Source organism: Hyperolius riggenbachi, chromosome 2 (genome assembly GCF_040937935.1).
Source record: "Hyperolius riggenbachi isolate aHypRig1 chromosome 2, aHypRig1.pri, whole genome shotgun sequence".
NCBI classification, from domain to species: domain Eukaryota; kingdom Metazoa; phylum Chordata; class Amphibia; order Anura; family Hyperoliidae; genus Hyperolius; species Hyperolius riggenbachi.
In genome coordinates, this window is record NC_090647.1 from 544,194,808 (window position 1) to 544,215,759 (window position 20,952).

General features: G+C 47.1%; 1 protein-coding gene across 8 annotated transcripts in view; it reads left to right on the top strand.

The window, feature by feature from the left end:
- Window positions 1-20,952, top strand: part of AP1S2 (adaptor related protein complex 1 subunit sigma 2) — a 172,404-nt gene that overhangs the window by 11,940 nt on the left and 139,512 nt on the right. For 6 of the 8 annotated variants that reach the window (XR_011026562.1, XM_068270773.1, XM_068270778.1 and 3 more), the window contains exon 2: window positions 12,084-12,262. Coding sequence is in view for 7 of the 8 variants with exons in the window: in XM_068270773.1 (XP_068126874.1) it covers window positions 12,084-12,262 (179 nt within the window). In the remaining variant the exon portion in view is untranslated. Of the gene's footprint in view, window positions 1-11,497; window positions 11,550-11,648; window positions 11,866-12,083; window positions 12,263-20,952 lie in introns of those variants that run through there. The other 2 variants (XM_068270774.1, XM_068270775.1) reach the window with 2 other exon arrangements.

Sequence of the window (20,952 nt, forward strand, 5' to 3'; positions counted from 1 at the left end):
TTCAGAAGAGCCGATTCTCTGAGAAGAGCCGGAATTCCCATCACTACCTCCGGGGCTCTGCTTCCTCCTGGTGAGATTGCTGACTGTCTTCATGACGACAGCTGGCAATTTCACTTTAGAGTTGCAGTGCCACCCGGAGGATGGAGGCCTAACTGCAGCGCTGGAGCCAGGGAGGTGAGCGATTGCTGGGGCTGCTGCAGATCTCCCTGGCAGCATGATTTTTTCTAGGTTTTAGGGTCTGAAAGGGTGCAAAAAAATTGCGCCGCTTTTAGACCCTAAAATCCAGAAAGAATCAGAACGCCAAGGGGGTTAAAGGAAGCATCCGAGCAGCCCAAAAAAATTAGATCTACTTACCCGGGGCTTCCTCCAGCGCATGGCAGCCGGTATGTCCCTCACCGCAGCTCCGGTGTCCCGGGATCCCCATGGTTTCAGAAGCCAACCTTGCCAGGTCGGCCTCTACTGCATGAGCGCTGCTGTCAATCATTCTCATGTGGTCTAGAGTGTTCTGAGCAGGCGCAGGAGAGGCCGACCTGGCCAGGTCGGTTTCTGAAACAGAGAGGATCCCCGGACTTCCATAGTCATATGGACACATAGCACAAACGCTAGTGTTGCGGAAAACGCGTTTTTGCCGCTAATGGAAGTCTTATGGGCTGCAGGAAAAAACATGCATTTTTAAAAACGCATGTTTTGTTGCATAATATTCAAAAACGCACATAATGAAAGTCAATGGAAACGCAATGGTATGTGTTTTCCATGCGTTTTTTTCTATGCGTTTTTGCTTAAAAAAATGTTTTGTGACGTATTTCCGCTTCCTGTTGTCTTCCTAGTGATTTGCATAGAACGCAAACGACAAATGCATGAAAAACGCATTCAAAAGGCATATCCGTTTTGTAGATGCAAACCACAAACTCGTTAAAACGCACGAAAAAGGCTTGTGGTAAAAAAAAAACCCATGCAAGCGCACAAAAAACGTACACAACATTAACATAAAACATGACATAAAACGCAGCTTTTCATGTTGTGCGTACCCAATCTAAAGTATTAGGCTACTTACACACCAAGACGTTGCGTTTTAGGGGACGTTATGGTCGCATAACGTGCCCCTTATGCAACGCATGGTGGTGCGGGAGAGGACGGTAGAGTGAGCCGCGTTAGGCGGCTCTATCCGCATAAGGTCTCCCAGAGTGGCGCTGATTGGCCAGCGGGACCACGTGATGCGGAGCGAGACACTCCGCATCACGTGGTCCCGCCGGCCAATCAGCGGCCGCCAGTGCAGTACATATTAAGTAGCCATGTGCGCGGCTACTGTAGCGGCATCTCCCCGCCTCCTCTCCGCCCCCCACTGAGCATGTGCAAACAACGCACAGCATGCTGCACTTTCACTACAACGTGCAGCGTTACATGTAACGCAACGTGGGCACTGTGCAAAGCCCACTTGTGTTACATTGCTGTGCGTTGGGGGAGCGTTACAGGCTGCACTAACGTGCGCCTGTAACGTCCCTGTGTGGAAGCAGCCTTAACCCTTTCTTATGCTGGGAATGCACGATGGAATCTTTCAGTCGATTTACTGTCCGATCTTATTTTCTATCGATTTTCTTATCAATTTCCATTCTTCTTTGAGAAATCGATCCGAAATACGATAAAAATAAGATTGGACATGGCAGAAATGATTTATCGAACCATCTATCTGCTAAAAAATGTATGGTGTATTCCTAACATTAGGTGTGTGTGTTCTGAGAACATATAATGGCGCGGCTAACCTGTTGGAACGTTGGTTCTGTTTTCTGTCTCCATGGCCTGCTCTCTGTGGTGAGACGAGCTTGAGTAATATCCTGTAACTGTGAAGCAATAACTCCCTGACTGAGTTTTTGGTTTTGGCAGCATTCTGTGCTGTGAGTAAAGCGAGCCTTGATGACAATGGTGCTGTGTGTGTGGTGTCCGTGTGGGATGCCAGGTTTGGCTGTGTTTTTCTATTCATCTAACTGTTACTCCTTTTGATTTATGTAGAGAAGAATTTGTGCGCTCAAATTGGGACAAACGGCAGATTAGCTAGTCTGAGGCAGAGAGTTCCTACTGGATGCTAAAGGGAACCTGGTTTTGAGAGTGATGTGGTGGCTGCCATAGTTATTTTCTTTTAAATAATACCAGTTCCCTGGCAGCCATGCTGATGTATTTGGCTGCAGTAGTGTCCGAATCGCACCAGAAACACACATGCAGCTAATCTAGTTAGATTTGACAATAATGTCAGAAACCTCTGATCTGCTGCATGCTTGTTCAGGGTCTGTGGCTGAAAGTATTAGTGGGAGAGGATCAGCAGGACAGCCAGGCAACTGGCATTGCTTAAAGTGGACCCAAACCAAATTTGTTTTTAATTCAAAATATATTTAGTTGCACCTCTCTGACACATACAAAGATAAACACTCCTTTTAAGCCTATGAGCACTTCAGTGCAAGCTTTTCACCCTTCTCTTTTCATAACTAGGGTTACACAGGTGGCAGCCATTACTTCTGAGCTTAGTAGGAGGTTTTAGATCATGGGTGTGTTTGTCATCAGCTACCCTCCCTCACAGGGGCGTCGTCTATGTGAAATCTCACACAAGCTGAGATTACCTCCCCTGTGACATCATCAGTAGCAGCCTGTGTTGTCGTCATGCAGCTGAAAAAAGGCTGCTATTTATTATTATAATTTAGAAAATAGATTTTATTTCTGAAATCTTGTATTTTTAATTTGGGTCCACTTTAAAGGGAAATACATATGGTAGCCTCCATATGCCTCTCACTTCAGTTGTGGGAACACACTTGGCAGATACGGTAGCGTTGCGGAAAGCGCAGCGTTTGTGCCGCTAATGGTAGTCAATGGGCGCATCAAAAAAACATAAAAAAATGTATATGCGTTTTGTATGCGGTTTCAAACGTGCATTTTTAAAAATGCTGGTCTTGTTGCATAATTCTCAAACACACATCAGAGATGCACATAATAAAAGTCAATGGTAATGCAATGTATTGCATTTTGCAAGCGGTTTTATATGCCTTTTTTAAATAAAAAATGTTTTCTGATGTATTTCTGCTTTCTGTTGTCTTCCTAGTGATTTGAATAAAATGCAATAGAAAAACGCATGGAAAACGCAGGTGTGTTTTGTTTATGCGAACCGCAAAACGCTAGAAAACGCATATGCTGAAAAAAAACAACATGCCAACGCACTAAAACATGCACATGACAGAAAACGCGACCTTTCACGCACCCAGCCTAAAGGACAACTGAAGTGAGAGGGATATGAAGGCTACCGTATTTCTTTTTAAATAATACCAGTTGCCTGGCTATCCTGCTGATCTCTTTGGCTGCAGTAATGTCTGACGCTAAGTACTCACTGCAAGACTGAATTGCTGGAAACTTCCTATGAACACAGTTTCCACGATCTTTATACTAAATATGTTTATTACTGTCAGATCTGACAAGATTAGCTGCATGCTTGTTTCTGGTGTAATTCAGACACTACTGCAGCCACATAGATCAGGGCTGCTAGGAAACTGGTATCAATCAATATGTCAGCGTCCATACTCTTCTTACTTGTCCTTTAACCTCCTTGCCGGTTAAGCGCAGGAGGTTTTTTTTTTTTTTTTTTTTTATCATGTAGCGAGCCAAGGGCTCGCTACATGATAGCCGCTGAGCGGCAGCATCCCCCCATCCACTCCGATCACCTTCGGCGATCAGAGTATGCAGGAAATCCCGTTGAGAACGGGATTTCCTGCAGGGCTTCCCCGGTCGCCATGGCGACGGGTCGGGATGACGTCACCGACGTCATGGACGTCGGGACGTCATGGGGAATCCCGATCCGTCCCTCAACGCTGCCTGGCACTGATTGGCCAGGCAGCGCAGGGGTCTGAGGCGGGGGGGAGCGGCTCGGCGCGGCGGATTGCTGCGGATCGGCGGCGAGCGGCGGCGATCGGAAGTTACAAGCAGCTAGCAAAGTGCTAGCTGCTTGTAACAAAAAGAATTATGCAAATCGGCCCAGCGGGGCCTGAGCAATCCTCCTGCACAGGTTACCCTGAACTGAGTTCGGGACAACTGACAAGGAGGTTAAAGCGCCAGAGGTGTGGAAAACACCTTGCCTGCAAAGGTGAGCGGCAAGTGAACTTTTTTGGTGTATGTTAATAAAGTTTACGAGTTTTGAACAGACCTTTCTTCTTTTTCCCTCTGTCAGGGGATCCCCACTCAAAGGCTGGGCGCACACATAACAGAGTGGGAATCGTCGCGTCTTCTGTAATTTGCTTTTTTGTGTGTGTGTGCGCTTTTAGTGCATTTGCGGTTTTTCCTGCGTATGTGGTGTTCTAGCGTTGTGTGCACGGTTTATGCATTTGCGGTTCGCATATATACAAAACGCATATGCGTTTTTAATGCGTTTTAAGATTTTGATTTATGCAAATCACTAGGAAGACAACGGGAAGCGGAAATACAGCGTAAAAAAAGCAACAAAAACTCATACCATTGCGTTCCCATTGACTTTCATTATGTGCGTTTTTGATGCATTTTTGAAAACCATGCAACAAAACCAGCGTTTTTAAATGCACATGCATATAACACAAATGCGTTTTTTTTTTTATATGGGTTTTTTCATGCTGCCCATAGACTTCCATTAGCGGCAACACAGTGTTTTCTGCTCTCTTTTTTTTTCCCTTATACAATTTTTGTACATTGTATGCAGACTATTGGGCTGATCAGACTGAGCAAGAATGGTGTCTGGCCCAACGCCAAGGCTGCATTTACATACAATTTCCATACAAACTATAATTAGCATCTCATTAACCATCTGTAGTCCTGGGGTACATCTGCACACCATATATGGCTGATGAGAGCCCCGCCTACATCCCCACAGAAGCCATGTGCCGCTTCCTCTGAGCCTTTCCCGCTCCCATTGTCAGTCACCGCTGGCTGTAAACTGAAATATAAAGGTAATAATTTTTAACGACGTTACATTACAGAGTGACTCGTGTAGCGCTATGGCGTTGCATTTGATGAAGATGGAATATGAGTTTAATGCTGAACGAGCACCTTTCTTGTTTGCCTTTTGATCTTTCCCAGCATCGAAGGCTTGTCTGGTTAGTCCTGTCTGTGGTGTAATTCCGTCAGTTATGCTACGTACACACATGCGACAACGATCGTTCGTTGAGAACGACAAACTAACTTTTAATTGATGAAAGAACGACCTAAGTAAAGTTAGTTTTAAAAGGTGTGTAACGATCTGATCGTTAGAACGAACGTTACATCACGTAAAGCAACTATTGCGCCTGCGCATAAAAATGAGAAGTTTCACGGAGAAATTGTGAAATGCGCATGTCAAGCCTAGTACGAACGACCGTTTCCAACGATGTACTACTTTTGCAAACGATCGTCGATGGTTAAAATCCGCCGAGACAGAACTTTCTTTTGTAGCGATTTGGCTCGTTCGTCGTTTGCCTTAATAGTCAGTGGTTCGTTTTTTGTAACGATCGTCGTTGGTAAAGATCGGGGAACGATCGTTACAAACGACTATAGTCGCATGTGTGTACGCACCTTTAGTCTTCATGGATTTCCCGCTACTCTGCTGGGAATAGCAAATTGGTGTGTGGTGAAAACTGTACCCTATTAACTGTCCTGTGTGTAATGTGACTCTATTCCATGTATACTTTCTTCTTGCACCATTTAGCATTGATACAGATATTTTCTAAGGTACAATTAAAGAGGAACTCCAGTGAAAATAATGTAATAAAAAAGTGCTTAATTTTTAGAATAATTATGTATGAATGATTCAGTCAGTGTTTTCATATAGTAAAATCTTTCCTCTCCCTGATTTACATTCTGACATTTATCACATGGTGACATTTTTACCAGGGCTGTGGAGTCGGGGTAACTTAAGGCACCCGGAGTCGGAGACGTGGTTTCATAAACTGGGGAGTCGGAGTCGCATGATTTTTGTACAAAATCCACAGCCCTGTTAAGTATTAGACTAAGAGGTCGGAGTTGAGGAGTCGGAGTCTGAGCAATTTTGAGTACCCGGAGTTGGAGTCGTGGTTTCAGAAACTGAGGAGTCGGAGTTGGAAGGTTTTTGTAACGACTCCACAGCCCTGATTTTTATTGCTGGCAGGTGATGTCAGTGGAAGGAGATGCTGCTTGCTTTTTTGGCAGTTGGAAACAGCAGTTATTTCCCCACAATGCAACGAGGTTCACAGACAGGAAACGGTCAGGACCACTGTGGGAGGGGGATTCACCACAATATCAGCCATACAGAGCCCCCTGATGATCTGTTTAGGGTAAGGTAAAGATTTCTCATGGGAAAGGGGGTATCCGCTACTGACTGGGATGAAGTTCAATTCTTGGTTAAGGTTTCTCTTTAATGACTCCTATTGGTCACTGTTTCTCGAGGGGGCTCACAAGCTAATGAGTTGAGCAGGAAAGGCAAAAGAAATGCATATGTAATGTGCTGGAACAGTTTTTTTTGTGAAGTTGCAAAGTTGTCCCGGTGAGTACGGGGCTTGGGCCATGGTAGAAAGGGGTTAATTCATTTGTGTTGCCACCTTCCCATCTTCCTGACACTTCCACCTTTACAGACGGAAGTTTGGCTGTGAAGGTGGAAGTGTCGGGGGGAGATGAAGAGCAGCATGCAGCGCAGTAGCAGGAAGCAGCAGCGGCACAAGTGAGGTGAATATGGAGGCTGCAATATTTATTTCCTTTTAAAGAGACACTGAAGCGAGACTAAATCTCGCTTCAGCTCTCATATATAGCAGGGGCACGTGTGCCCCTGCTAAAACGCCGCTATCCCGCGGCTAAACGGGGGTCCCTTCACCCCCAACCCACCCCCCGCAAAAGTTGGTCGCTAGGTTGGTCGTAGAATTTCCCTTCCTGGAGGCAGGGCTAACGGCTGCAGCCCTGCCTCCAGTCGCGTCTGTCAGACGCGCATCGCCGCCTCTCCCCCGCCCCTCTCAGTGAAGGAAGACTGAGAGGGGCGGGGGAGAGGCGGAGATACGCGTCTAACAGACGCGCGTGGGGCAGGGCTGAGGCGGCTAGCCCTGCTCCAATGCGGAAGCGCTCCCCCGCATTACGGAGGGGATTTGGGGGGACAGGGACCCCCGTTAAGCCGCTGGATAGCGGCGGTTTAGCAGGGGCACAAGTGCCCCTGCTATATATGAGGTCTGAAACGAGATCTATTCTCGCTTCAGACTCTCTTTAAACAATACTAGTTACCTGAAGTAGTGTAGGCATGTGCCTAGCAATTTTTTTTTCTATACCTAGTGACTTTTGGAGCATTTTTGTGTAGTATTTGTTAGTATACTGGTTTTAACACAAAAACCGCTTGGAAAATCGCTCTGATATTGCACTTTTCAGAGCGATTTTCCACTTTTCCTATACTTAACATTGAGGCTGAATTGCCTCAGAAATCAGCAGAAATGCAGCAGGAGCCGTGTTTGGGGAAAAAAAAAAATAACCGCTCTGGTGTGGTCCGTGTCATTCAAATATATTAGCCAAGCACTTCTTAAAGCGCTAGCATTTTTAAAAGAGCTCAGAAGCGCTCTTGGTGTGCACCAGCCCTTACTTCAGTCAGAAACACTTTTGATCTGCTGCATGCTTGTTCAGGGTCTATGGCTAAAATTACTTTAGGCAGAGGATCAGCAGGACAGCCAGGCAACTGGTATCGTATAAAAGGAAATAAATATGGCAGCCTTCATATCCTTCTCAGTGCAGGTGTGCTTTAAAGTGGACCCAAATTAAAAATACAAGATTTCAGAAATAAAATTTTCTAACTTTTATAATAATAAATAGCAGTCTTTTTTCAGCTGCATGATTCACAAATATAAAATATTTTACATTTATTAGAGGAACCCCTGCCTTCCTTTCATATTGCCGGGACAGAATCCGGCAGACTGGTGGAGTGTAACGATTGGTGTCAGCAAGTAATAGAATTCTGATTATTAGGTGATCTGCAGTATCACCTATAATGCAGATATATACCTGATTATATGATGATCTGCAGAATCACCAATAATACAAGTATACCAACAGCTAATGTGATAGCAAAGTATAGTGCTTGGTGCAACAGTAGTACTGATAGGTTTTAGCTATGCCACACTAGAGGAGCTGGTGGGCACTAACAGTACAAAACCACTCACCAGAGACTAGGGCCCTCTGGTGAGAGTGGAGTGGTCAGACTAAACGAGTTGGCAACAGACTGGCAGATACGGTGCAAGGTCAGAAGGCAAAGGAAAGAAGGTTTTAACAGGCAGAGTCGGCAACAAGATCAGATGGGCAGAAGTACAGAATCACTGAGAGTAAGAATAGTCAGAACGAGCAAGAGTCATATACAGATAATACAATATTCAAATTATGATTATAGCTATCAAACAATCCTATCACTGTGTGAAATCCCCGGTTTCCTCCCGGATCAAAGCACACCGGATCTATCTAAAGTCTGAGCGCTAACACGAAATATTCGCAACAGCAGACAAGTTGCGAGTGATTCAGGAAAGCTTAAGAAGCAGAGGAGACCCCTCTGGCATGCCCACTCTCATCAACCAATGAGAAGCGGCGAGCATCTCCTCTGACGTCAGCCAACCGGCCGGTCAGCTGACGCGCCTCCTCCCGCATAAAGGTCTTGTCTGTGAGCGCGCGCACGCGACAATGCAACCCTATGTGCTGCTGACAAACCCGTCCTCGGCATGCTAGACGCCCGAGGACCGGATAGATCGCTAGGCAGGGAGATGGAGGCAGCTGCGGTGGTATCGTTGTTCACCGCAGCTGTCTCTTGCGTGTTTGTTACATGGAGGAGATAAAAAACAAAACACAGGCTGCTACTGATGATGTCATAGGGGAGGTAGTCTCAGCTTGTGTGAGCTTTTACATAGACGCCCCTGTAAAGGAGGGTAGCTGGTGACAAACACACCCATGATCTAACCTCCTACTAAGCTTAGACGTAATGGCTGCCCCCAGTATAACCCTAGCTATGAAGAGAGAAGGGTGAAAAGCATGCACTGAAATGCTCATAGGCTTGAAGGAGTGTTTATTTATCTTTGGATGTGTCAGAGTGGTGCAACTAAATATTTTGAATTAAAAAAATGTTTGGTTTCGGTCTACTTTAACCCTTTCTGCTGCAGCCTGGGCCCCAGTAAATGATGAGACAGCATTTTGCAAAACTCGTCGCCCATCTGTCATGTTTCACATGCTGTCTCGTATGGGTATGTATGTATTTCTTTTTTACAGTTTTGATCAGTGCATTGATTGCTAAACACTACCTGTAAATATCCTAAAGTGGTGATTAGGGATGGTCATTGAGATGCAAATAGCTTCTGGCGTCCATGCATATTACATGCAAAATGTACCCGTTTTGGGATCGGACCTATCAGCGTTTCCAGATTTTCATTTGGCCTAGTAGTTCAATGCAGGTCAACATCTGGCGATGGTCAGCAGCGGCATTCACTTGAATGGAGCAACTGATTGCCAGATCGCTTCAAAGCCGCTGCATATTGACTGCTAACTTCCATGGTGGTTGCGGCAAAGCTATATATTCTGTAAAGTGCTGCAGAAGATATCAGTACTATATAAATCCTAAAGAATAATCCCCAAGTGTCCCTGCATCATCCTGTCCCTGCGTCAGTGTTTGCGCTACTGCGCATGTGCAGCACAGACAGCTGTTGAGACCGGAGGACTGGGCCGGGGAGCTGGGCGTTTGCACCAGCGGACGGGTGCGCTCGCATGCGCACTGATGTGGCGGTGGTGTGACAGAGACCTAGAGCCTGTTTTTAAATGGACTTAGGTCTACTAGTACATAATATGGCAGGACACAGGGCTGTGGAGTCTGAGTCGAGGAGTCAGAGTCGGGGCAATTTTGGGCACCCGGAGTTGGGAGTCGGAGTCAGGAGTCTGAGTCGGATGATTTTTGTACAAAATCCACAGCCCTGTTAAGTATTAGACTAAGGAGTCGAGGAGTCGGAGTCTGAGCCATTTTGGGTACCCGGAGTTGGAGTTTGAGTCGGAGTCATTGTTTCATAAACTGAGGAGTCGGAGTTGGAAGATTTTTGTACCGACTCCACAGCCCTGGTAGCACATTAGACTATGACTATGGTAGAATTACATTGTGAGCTCCTCTGAGGACAGTCGGTGACATGACTATGTATGTACTAGTCTGTACATTGCTGCAGAGGATGGTTATGCTATATAAATAGTGTTCTCCCCAGGCTCTTTTAGCCGGATGCTGCACCCGACTAATTTTGGTAAGCACCCGGCTGACATCAGATCGCCTCCTTATCCTCCTCCTATGCTGTAAGCAGAGTTGCACTGGCCCTGCATTCCCCCTTCGCACCCTGCCGGCTACTTTTTCATGCCACCCAGCTGGAAAATAAATTCTGAATAGAATACTGTAAATTCATATTAATAATATCGGGCTGTGATCTGATAGGTCTATGGTGTTATAGTGCATTTGTGCCGACTCACGGGCAAATCACATAGCAGTCCCCTTGCTTCCTATGCAATTTTTGCACACCCCTCAAGCCAACCCTGCTATTGTTGTATAACACCAATCTCGCTACACTGGCAACCCACTGGCATGCTAACATTCCAATCTCTACATGACCTGGGCCCTGGATACCTGAAGGATGCCTCACACCACCCACAACCTCAGATCAAAAGGACACAAAAAATGTACGCCTTGCACCACTAACACGTAAAAATGTATGTGTTAATGTCCGCGACAGCTTCATGCACCAGCGGGAATGCGTGCAAATGTACGCGTGGCGGCCCGTCGACCCCGAGGTCGGGCAAAAAAACTAGCGGCGGGGGACCGGAGCAGCAGTGAGTGACTACCAGGGCACAGGGTGGCTGCATGGGGCTGGTAGAAGCCCCAGGTAAGTGAAACCTTTTTTTTTTTTTTTTTTGCCTGACTATTCCTTTAGGACAACTGAAGTGAGAAGAATATGGAGGCTGCCATGTTTCCTTCCTTTTAAACAATACCAGTTGCCTGGCAGCCCTGCTGATCTATTTGGCTGCAGTAAGGTCTGAGTAACCCCAGAAACAAGCATACAGCTAATCTTGTCAGATCTGACCATAATGCCAGTCACCTGATCTGCTGCATGCTTGTTCAGGGTCTGTGGCTAAAAGTATTAGAGGCAGAGGATCAACAGGCTAGCCAGGCAACTGGTATTGCTTAAAAAAGAAATACATATGGCAGCCTCCATATCCCTCTCACTTCAGCCGTCCTTTAAACTAAAATAAAAAAATATTGCCTGCTTCTGTTTTCAGTCCCAGCTGTTGTCAGTCAGGTCACAGCCAGCCTCCCCCAGCCCATCCTGCACTGCAGCCCTCTTTACCCCGAGCCATATTTCCCATACTGGCAGTATCTATTATCACTGCGAAATTGTGATTTCCCCTGCAGCGAGTGTTTCATTTTTTTCCGCCCCCCTTCCTGCGCTGCCCGCTGTTTGGAAACACAGCCTACTTACAATGCAGAGATAATAGAAAACAGCCAGCAAGGAATCCTAGCAAGCTGAGTGGAGGCATTGCGGATGACATCTCCTATACGTGTGACGGTAGCTCGCTGGTTAAGTTTCCCCTCAGTCTGGTGACCCCCTCTAGCTTGTGGTGCCTTCCCCTCTCTCTCCCTCTATTTCTGCATAGTAACTCCCACAACCATTCCCCCTCCTCACGTGTGGCTGCTAGCTGGGATTCTGCCAAAGCCTAGGCATGCAGATAAGCGCCTGTTTCAGAGCAACCCTCTCTGTGGTGATGTGGAAATAAGAGCACGGCGACTGAGCCCCTCTTACGATACAATTTTTTTTTTTTATTCATTCATTCAAACGCCGCGTCTGCCGGAGCCGGAGAGGAACAATGCCACTCGGAAGACAAGTCATGAATATTTTATTGATTTTTTTTTTCCTGTATTGATTGTTTGTTCTTTCTGCGTTTACCGTGTCTTAGTTTTGTAGAGCATGCTGAGAATTTTTGTTGTTTTTTTTGTTATTGTTGTTTTTTTAGTTTTTTTTTTTTTTTTTTTTCTTTTTTTTTGGTTTATCCTCCTTGCTGCATTTTAATGTTTTCCTCTCTTTTCTGTCTTCCCTCCACAGATGCAGTTTATGCTCCTGTTCAGCCGCCAAGGCAAGCTGCGTCTCCAGAAGTGGTACGTGCCGCTGTCTGACAAGGAGAAGAAGAAGATTACCAGGGAGTTGGTCCAGACTGTCTTAGCCCGAAAGCCGAAGATGTGCAGCTTCCTGGAATGGAGAGATCTGAAGATCGTCTACAAAAGGTGGTTCTCGTTTTATCCCCCCCCCTTCCCTCGTCTTCTCCCATCCCCTCTGTGCCGTTAACCCCCTCAGAGGGAGCGCAGGATGCTAGGCCCAGGATACAGAGTCATTCAGGAGCTGTCAGCAGGGCAGGGTGTCTATTATTCTTCCTGATGGGATGGCTGTGTGGAAGCCTGATAGGATTGGCTTTGTACGCGTTCCCTCAGCGATGCCTGCCGTGACAGGGAGACTTTAGTGCCTGTTTCTGTCAGTAAAGCTTCTCAATGACTTGCGCTACAAGTTACCTCAGGGTGTTTGTCCTGTGACTTTTTTTTTTTAATTTCCTTTCTGGGTCGTATTTTTGTGATGATATTTCAAGTATAAACCAGTGGCAGCTCCATCTAGAGGCTGTTTTAGTTTATTTTGTGTAGAGCGCAGCAAGATTGGGTCGCACTTTAAGGGCGCAATTGCGTTTGTGAGGCCTGTTTTACACATAAAATGAGCGTTTGTGGTGGGATACCCTTAAAAAACCCACAAACATATGAACCTGTAGCAAGTTGCGCCAACAGGGTCATATGCATAGGGCCACACACCCCTCGCCCAGTTACGTATTACCTGCTGGACAGAGAGTACATCAGCGGGATTCCCGGGGATCCTCTTATCGCATTCCGTAGTTCCGTGCATGCACGCCGCAATTCCACCGCCAACCTTTTTAACCTACTGGGTGATAATCCCGAGCTGAGCTCGGGGTATGTCGTGCAGGAGGAGTTCTCAGGCCCTGGTGGGCCGATTTGCATAATTTTTTTTTTGTTACATGCAGCTAGCACTTTGCTAGCTGCGTGTAACTTCCGATTGCCGCCGCTCGCCGCCGTGCCGCGCAGCCCCCCCCCCCTCCAGACCTCTTGCGCAGCCTGGCCAATCAGTGCCAGGCAGTGCTGAGGGGTGGATCGGGACTCCCTCTGACGTCACGACGTCAGTGACGTCATCCCGCCCGGTGCCATGGCGACCGGGGAAGCCCAGCAGGAAATCCCGTTCTGAACGGGATTTCCTGCTTACTCTGATCGGAGTGGGTGGGGGGATGCCGCTGCGCAGCGGCTATCATTTAAAAAAATAAAAAAATTTTTAAAAAAGTGCTGCGCCCCTCCTGGGCGATCTAATTGTATCGCCCAGAGGGTTAAAAGGTTTGCGGCGCCCATTGACTTCTATTACTTTTGGCATGGAGGTCCGGCGGTAACGTGCTATTTCCTCTGCGTCCGCTCGGGGGTGGATCAGGCATTAAGTGTGGTAGGCCCCCTTGCATTGCCCTGCAGTAAAAACAACGCAGGTTTATAAAAGGAGCCTAAAGGGAAATAAATATGGTAACCTCCACATCATTCTTACTTAAAGCGGAACTGTAAAGTGTTTTTAAACACATTCTTTCACTTACCTGGAGCTTCCCCAAGCCCCCAGCAGCCGCCCTGTCCCGCGCCGGTCCTGCCCGAGCCTCCATTCTCCCACCGCCGTGCCGTCGACTTCTAAGTCGACGCCAGCGCAGCCCTGCCAAGCATATCTTTTTATCGCGTTCCCCTCTGCAATCTCAGGGGACGTGGAGAAAGGATATGCGTGGCCAGAGCCGCACAGGCGCAGTGGCCCGGCGGCGAAACTGAAAGTAGCTGGCGGCGGGAGAACGGCGGCTCGGGCAGGACCAGCGCGGGACAGGGCGGCTGCTGGGGGCTTGGGGTAAGTGAAACAATGTGTTTAAAAACACTTTACAGTTCCGCTTTAAGGTGTCCTTGAACCTCCTTAGCGGTAATCCCGAGTCAGGCTCGGGACGGAAAGCCACAGAACAGGGTGGTAATCCCGTGCCCTCAGTGAGTTTCATGCAGGAGCTGCTGCAGACCTCTCTGAGGTATGTTTTTCTTCTTGTTTTTAGGGTAAAAGCTTGTGAAAAATTGTATGGCTTTTAGAACCTAGATCTGGAAATAATCATAACGCCAGTGAGGTTTTAAATGAAATCTGAAGTAAGAGGAATACAGAGGCTGGCCTCTTCATTCCATCAGCAACAATACCGGTTGCCTGGCTGTCATGCTGAGATTTTGGCTGTTGTCATGTTTGAGTCACACACCTGCAACCAGCATACAGCCAGCAGAGTCACAACGTCTGATCTGCAGGCTTATTCAGGGCCAGTGACTTGTAGTATTAGAGGCGGAGCATCTGCACAGTAGTCAGGTAACTGGCTTTGTTTATAAGAGAATGAAAAAAGCTCCTCTGAGGGACAATTGGTGACAAGACTGTATAACTCTGTACAGCGTTGTGGAAGATGTTGGCGCTATATAAATACTAAATAATAATCAGAATGAAAATGGTGGCCTCCGCATTCCTCTCAGTTCAGGTTCTCTTTAACCTTCCTGGCGGTAAGCCCGAGCTGAGCTCGGGCTGTGCTGCGCAGGAGGATTTCTCAGGCGCTGCTGGACCGATTTGCATAATTTTTTTTTTTTTTTTTTTTGCTACACGCAGCTAGCACTTTGCTAGCTGCGTGTGCACGCCAATCGCCGCCGCGCCAATTAGCCGCTGCTGGCCGCGCCCCCTCCCCAATCAGTGCCTGGCAGCGCTGAGGGGTGGATCCGGACTCCCTTTGACGTCACGACGCCGGTGACGTCATCCCGCCCATCGCCATGGCGACGGGGGAAGCCCTAATGGAAATCCTGTTCAGAACGGGATTTCCGGACGGGCTTGATCGCCGGAGACGATCGAAGTGGGTAGGGGGATGCCGCTGCACAGCGGCTGTCATGTAGCTAGCTCTAGGCTAGCTACATGTTTAAAAAAAAATAAATTGTGCTGCGCTGCTCCCTGGCGGTTTTAATTAACCGCCAGGAGGGTTAAGGCACTTCTGTGGCAAAAATATATTTAATAGGCTAAGCACGTTTACAGGTAGAGTGAGCGATATAATACGGACTTAAAGAGGCTCTGATGTGACTTCACAGCTTTTTAGCTTATATTCTACATGGGCAAGTTTGCCCCAGCTAAAACGCCGCTACCCCGCGGCTGAACGAGGGGTCTCTACCCCCAAATCCCCTCCTGCAAAATCCATGACCAACTTGGTTGTAGATTTTGCTCTTCCTGGAGGCAGAGCTAATGGCTGCAGCACTGCCTCCATGCGCGTCTATCAGCGGCAGATCTCCGCCTCTCCCCCGCTCCTCTCAGTGAAGGAAGACTGAGAGGGGCGGGGGAGAGGCGGCGATCAGCGCTGATAGATGCGCTGAGAGGCAGGGCTGCAGTCATTAGCTCTGCCTCAACAGGAAGCGATCCCCAGACACCACGGAGGGTATTTGGGGGTAGAGACCCCTCGTTCAGCAGCGGGATAACGGCGTTTTAGCTGGGGCAAACATGCCCGTGTAGAATATAAGCTAAAAAGCTGCTTCAGACTCTAACTGCTGTCTGATTTCTTATTAGTGGTCTGAATTTTTTTTTTTAAAAATCCTGTTTTCATTCTCTCACGGGGGAAGGTTGAGCTCAGGAAACTCGTCCCCCAGCATTTGCCTTCCTCCGTGTGTGAGAGAATAATAACTGTTGGTTCCCATTAAACATTTGTCCTGCTCCAAATTGTCGTCTGTAAATTTCTGATTTGTGAATGAAATATTAATGCACCATGTCATGAAGACTTGGCATTTCCAGCCTAACCTGGTGGTAGACAGATTAAGACACCTGAAGTGAGAGGTATATGCAGGATGCCATATGTGTTTCATTTCAAACAATACCAGTTGCTTGGCTATCCTGCTGATCTCTTTGGCTGCAGTAGTATCTGAATCACATACCTGAAACAAGCATGCAGCTAATCCAGTCAGACTTCAGTCAGAAACATCTTGTCTGCTGTATGCTTGTTCAGAGGCTGTGGCTAAAAGTATTAGAGGCAGAGGATCAGCATGACTGCCAGGCAAGGTGCATCGTTTTAAAGGGAATAAATGCAGTATGTCCACCTTCATATCTCTCTCAGTTGAGGTGTCCTTTAAAGAACATCTGTAACCATATATATGAGGTATAACAAAACATGGAGGCTGCTGTTTCCTTTTAAACAATTCCAGTTCCCTGGCAGCCCTGCTGATCTATTTGGCCGCAGTAATATCTGAATCACACCAGAAACAAACAGGCAGCTTATCGTGTCAGATCTGACAATAATGTCAGAAACACCTGATCTGCTGCATACTTGTTCAGGATCTATGGCTGAAAGTACTAGAGGCATAGGATCAGCAGGACAGCCAGGCAACCGGTATTGCTTAAAGAGACACTGAAGCGAGAATAAATCTCGCTTCAGAGCTCATAGTTAGCAGGGGCATGTGTGCCTGTGCTAAACCGCCGCTAAACAGGGGTCCCTTCACCCCCAAACCCCCCACTGCAACACTTGGTCGCAGACTTGGTCGCTCCTGGAGGCAGGGCTAACGGCTGCAGCCCTGTCTCCAGTCGCGTCTATCAGCGGCGCATCGCCGCCTCTCCCCCGCCCCTCTCAGTGAAGGAAGACTGAGAGGAGCGGGGGAGAGGCGGAGATACGCGCTGACAGACGCGCGTGGGGCAGGGCTGAGGCGGTTAGCCCTGCCCCAACCAGGAAGCGCTCCCCCGCATTACGGAGGGGATTTGGGGGATCAGGGACCCCCGTTAAGCCGCGGGATAGCGGCGGTTTAGCAGGGGCACACATGCCCCTGCTATCTATGAGGTCTGAAACGAGATTTATTCTCGCTTCAGACTCTCTTTAACAGGAAATAAATATGTCGGCCTCCATATTCCTTTTAGCTCGGGTCCTTTAAAGGGGAACTGAAGTAAGAGGTATATGGAGGCTGCCATATTATTTCCTTTTAAGCAATACCAGTTGCCTGGCAGCCCTGCTGATCCTCTGCCTCTAATACTATTAGCCATAGCCCCTGAACAAGCATGCAGACTGATCAGGGGTTTCAGACATTGTCAGATCTGACAGGATTAGCTGCATGCTTGTTTCTGGTGTGATTCAGATTCTACTGCAGAGAGATAGACCAGCAGGGCTGCCAGGCAACTGGTATTGATTAAAAGGAAATAAATATGGCAGCCTTCGTATACCTCTCTCTTCAGTTCCCCTTTAAAGGATACCTATCTTGAGGCAAAGCACAGAGGTATGTTCACGTTGGACTTGCATTGTCCATTCCTCTTCTTACCTCCAACCCCATTCACTAGGGGTGGGGAAGAGGATGGAATAGGAGGCAAAACTGCCTGCAGATCTGATTAGCCATGAGTCAGAGTTTTAAAGAGTGGTTCCAGGGACAGGGGAATGAGGTGAATAACAGACAACGTCAGAGCTAAGCGGATCCAGCATGAGCCTCTGTGCTTACCTCAGGTAGCTTTGCCTCGTCTCAGGTGTATAACTGGCAGGAGGTTGCCGTGCTACTTGAAGGGGTTTTCTATTAGTCCCGCATAGTCGTGACTATACAGGGCCATGCTGCAGTTTTTAAATTAAAAACAAATACAGCGTACATACAATTTTAAAGGGAACCTAATACATAAATGAGTTTAACTTACCTTGGGCTTCTACCAGCCCCCTGTATCCACCCTGTGCCTGCTCCCTCGCTGAACAATCCTCCAGTCCTCTGCACTATGGTGGCTCCCGTCGCTGGGAGCATTTTGCGCGTGCAAAGTAAAGATTTCCCCCTTATTGTGCATGCGCAGAGCACTCCCATCCACGGGAGCGCGATCAGGTGGCACGTGGACCGGGGCCGCGCATCAAAAACAAAAGTTGGGTGCTGCAGGGAACCAGAGGAACGTTCAATGATGGTGCGGGTACAGGGCGGCTGCAGGGGGCTGGTTGAAGCCCCAGGTTTTTTTAATGTTGATTTTAGGTTCCCTTTAACACCGCTGCTGCGTTCTCCCTGCCTCTGGCGGCTCGCGTACTGCTTGTTGCCGGGCGTTGCTCTTTTTTCTTTCGCACTCATCATTAAGACGCTAACTAGGCGTCTTAGAGCTGGCTGATCAGCAGAACCTGGAGCCCCAAAGGCCGCTCAGATCAGCTAACGCAACTTCAATTAGGAAGATCTATTAAGTTAAAGGATTCTCAGAATCCTCTTCCTGCAAGGCCGCGAGCGACACAGCATCCTTGTTATATTATACTATATTTTTCCCCTTATTTGCTGTTTAGTAGGTTTATCATGGTGGCTAGGTTATTTAATGTTTAGTAGGTTTATCGCGTTGGCTAGGTTATTTACTGTTAGTAGGTTTATCGTGGTGGCTAGGTTATTTACGGTTAGTAGGTTTATCGCGGTGGCTAGGTTATTAGCTGTTTAGTAGGTTTATCGTGGTGGCTAGGTTATTTACGGTTAGTAGGTTTATCGCGGTGGCTAGGTTATTAGCTGTTTAGTAGGTTTATCGTGGTGGCTAGGTTATTTACTGTTCGTAAATAACCTAGCCACCACAATAAACCTACTAAACAGCAAATAACCTAGCCACCACGATAAACCTACTAAACAGCAAATAACCTAGCCACCACGATAAACCTACTAACAGTAAATAACCTAGCCAACGCAATAAACCTACTAACAGTAAATAACCTAGCCAACGTGATAAACCTACTAAACAGCAAATAACCTAGCCACCACGATAAACCTACTAACAGTAAATAACCTAGCCAACGTGATAAACCTACTAAACAGCAAATAACCTAGCCACCACGATAAACCTACTAAACAGCAAATAACCTAGCCACCACGATAAACCTACTAAACAGCAAATAACCTAGCCACCACGATAAACCTACTAAACAGCAAATAACCTAGCTACCACAATAAACCTACTAAACAGCAAATAACCTAGCTACCACAATAAACCTACTAAACAGCAAATAACCTAGCTACCACGATAAACCTACTAACAGCAAATAACCTAGCCAACGTGATAAACCTACTAAACAGCAAATAACCTAGCCACCGCGATAAATCTACTAACCGTAAATAACCTAGCCAACGCGATAAACTTACTGTTAGTACGTTTATCGCGGTGGCTAGGTTATTTGCTGTTTAGTAGGTTTATTGTGTTGGCTAGGTTATTTGCTGTTAGTAGGTTTATCACGTTGGCTAGGTTATTTGCTGTTAGTAGGTTTATCGTGGTGGCTAGGTTATTTGCTGTTTAGTAGGTTTATTGTGGTAGCTAGGTTATTTGCTGTTTAGTAGGTTTATCACGTTGGCTAGGTTATTTACTGTTAGTAGGTTTATCACGTTGGCTAGGTTATTTACTGTTAGTAGGTTTATCACGGTGGCCAGGTTATTTACTGTTAGTAGGTTTATCGTGGTGGCCAGGTTATTTACTGTTAGTAGGTTTATCGTGGTGGCTAGGTTATTTGCTGTTTAGTAGGTTTATCGCGGTGGCTAGGTTATTTGCTGTTTAGGTTCATCGTGGTGGCTAGGTTATTTACTGTTAGTAGGTTCATCGTGGTGGCTAGGTTATTTAGTTAGTAGGTTTCTCGCGGTGGCTAGGTTATTTGCTGTTTAGTAGGTTCATCGTGGTGGCTAGGTTTATTTTCTACCCTGATGGTGTATTGAGAGGCCTGTGTATTTTTTATTTTTATGTACAGCTTGTGATCTAAAAATACATTTTCAGGCCTTGAAGGTCAGAGAAATTTGAAGCCAGTGTCCCTGAGCTGCAGAGCTTGATACATGCTTAGTCTGGACTCCGAGAAGCCCCCGTGTTTACTGGCAGATTCTGAAAAGGTTTACTGTGCTATGAGAAGGGGGATCCCTCTCTCTTTTTGTAATTCAGTGAGAAAAAAATAGATTGTTGCGGCTTAAACGTCTAAATTGTATCATATAAGTCCAACAGATTGCATTCCACGTACACCTACTGTGTGGTTGCTGGACCAATTGGCTGTAGTAATCCAAAGTAACAACGGGAGGTCCACACACCACAATGTTCAAGGAACTTGCATTTATTGGTCCATCACCAAACACATCTGAACGTATTGCCAAAGATCGTTTCGGGGCCATGCAGGGTCCCCTTCGTCAAGGCACAGTACAGATAATGTCACCACAGTGAACAACAGAACTATATAAAAGCTAAGAAGCATTTGAGGGCACGCCCCTGTAACAGTATGTCAATCATCATGAATCGATCAAAAATCAGTTACCTTTGCTGACAGTGTGCTCTTGTCCCCTGTTTTCGCCGGTCAAATCCGCTCGTCCCCATGGCAACGTGGTGCTTTCCCTATCGATTGCTGTGCACATGCTTCCAGCACACTCTTGTGCACCCGCGCCGATGAGTAGTGGATGTGATTGGCTAGGGGCTGCAATGCAGTCCCTTGTTGACCGTGGCTTCCTGCAGTCCCTTGTCGACCGTGGCTTCCTGCAGTCCCTTGTAGACCGGGGCTTCCTGCAGTGTGGCTTCCTGCAGTGCAACACGGTAGAAAAAGGCACTCCACAGGCTTCAAACTTTCGTTTGTGGTTTATTTGAGCATGGACACATACATGTTACGGGTCACCTGACCCTTCCTCCACTTGAGGAAGGGTCAGGTGACCCGTAACATGTATGTGTCCATGCTCAAATTAACCACAAACGAAAGTTTGAAGCCTGTGGAGTGCCTTTTTCTACCGTGTTGCAGTGTACAGACAGCAGGAGTGGTGGACCTGCAGGAAAAGAGCACCGGCAAGTGCTGCCTAATCCAGGTAGCCACGACTGAATTTCCAAGGTGAATATTGAATTGAATGGCTTCCTGCAGTCCCTTGTCAACCGG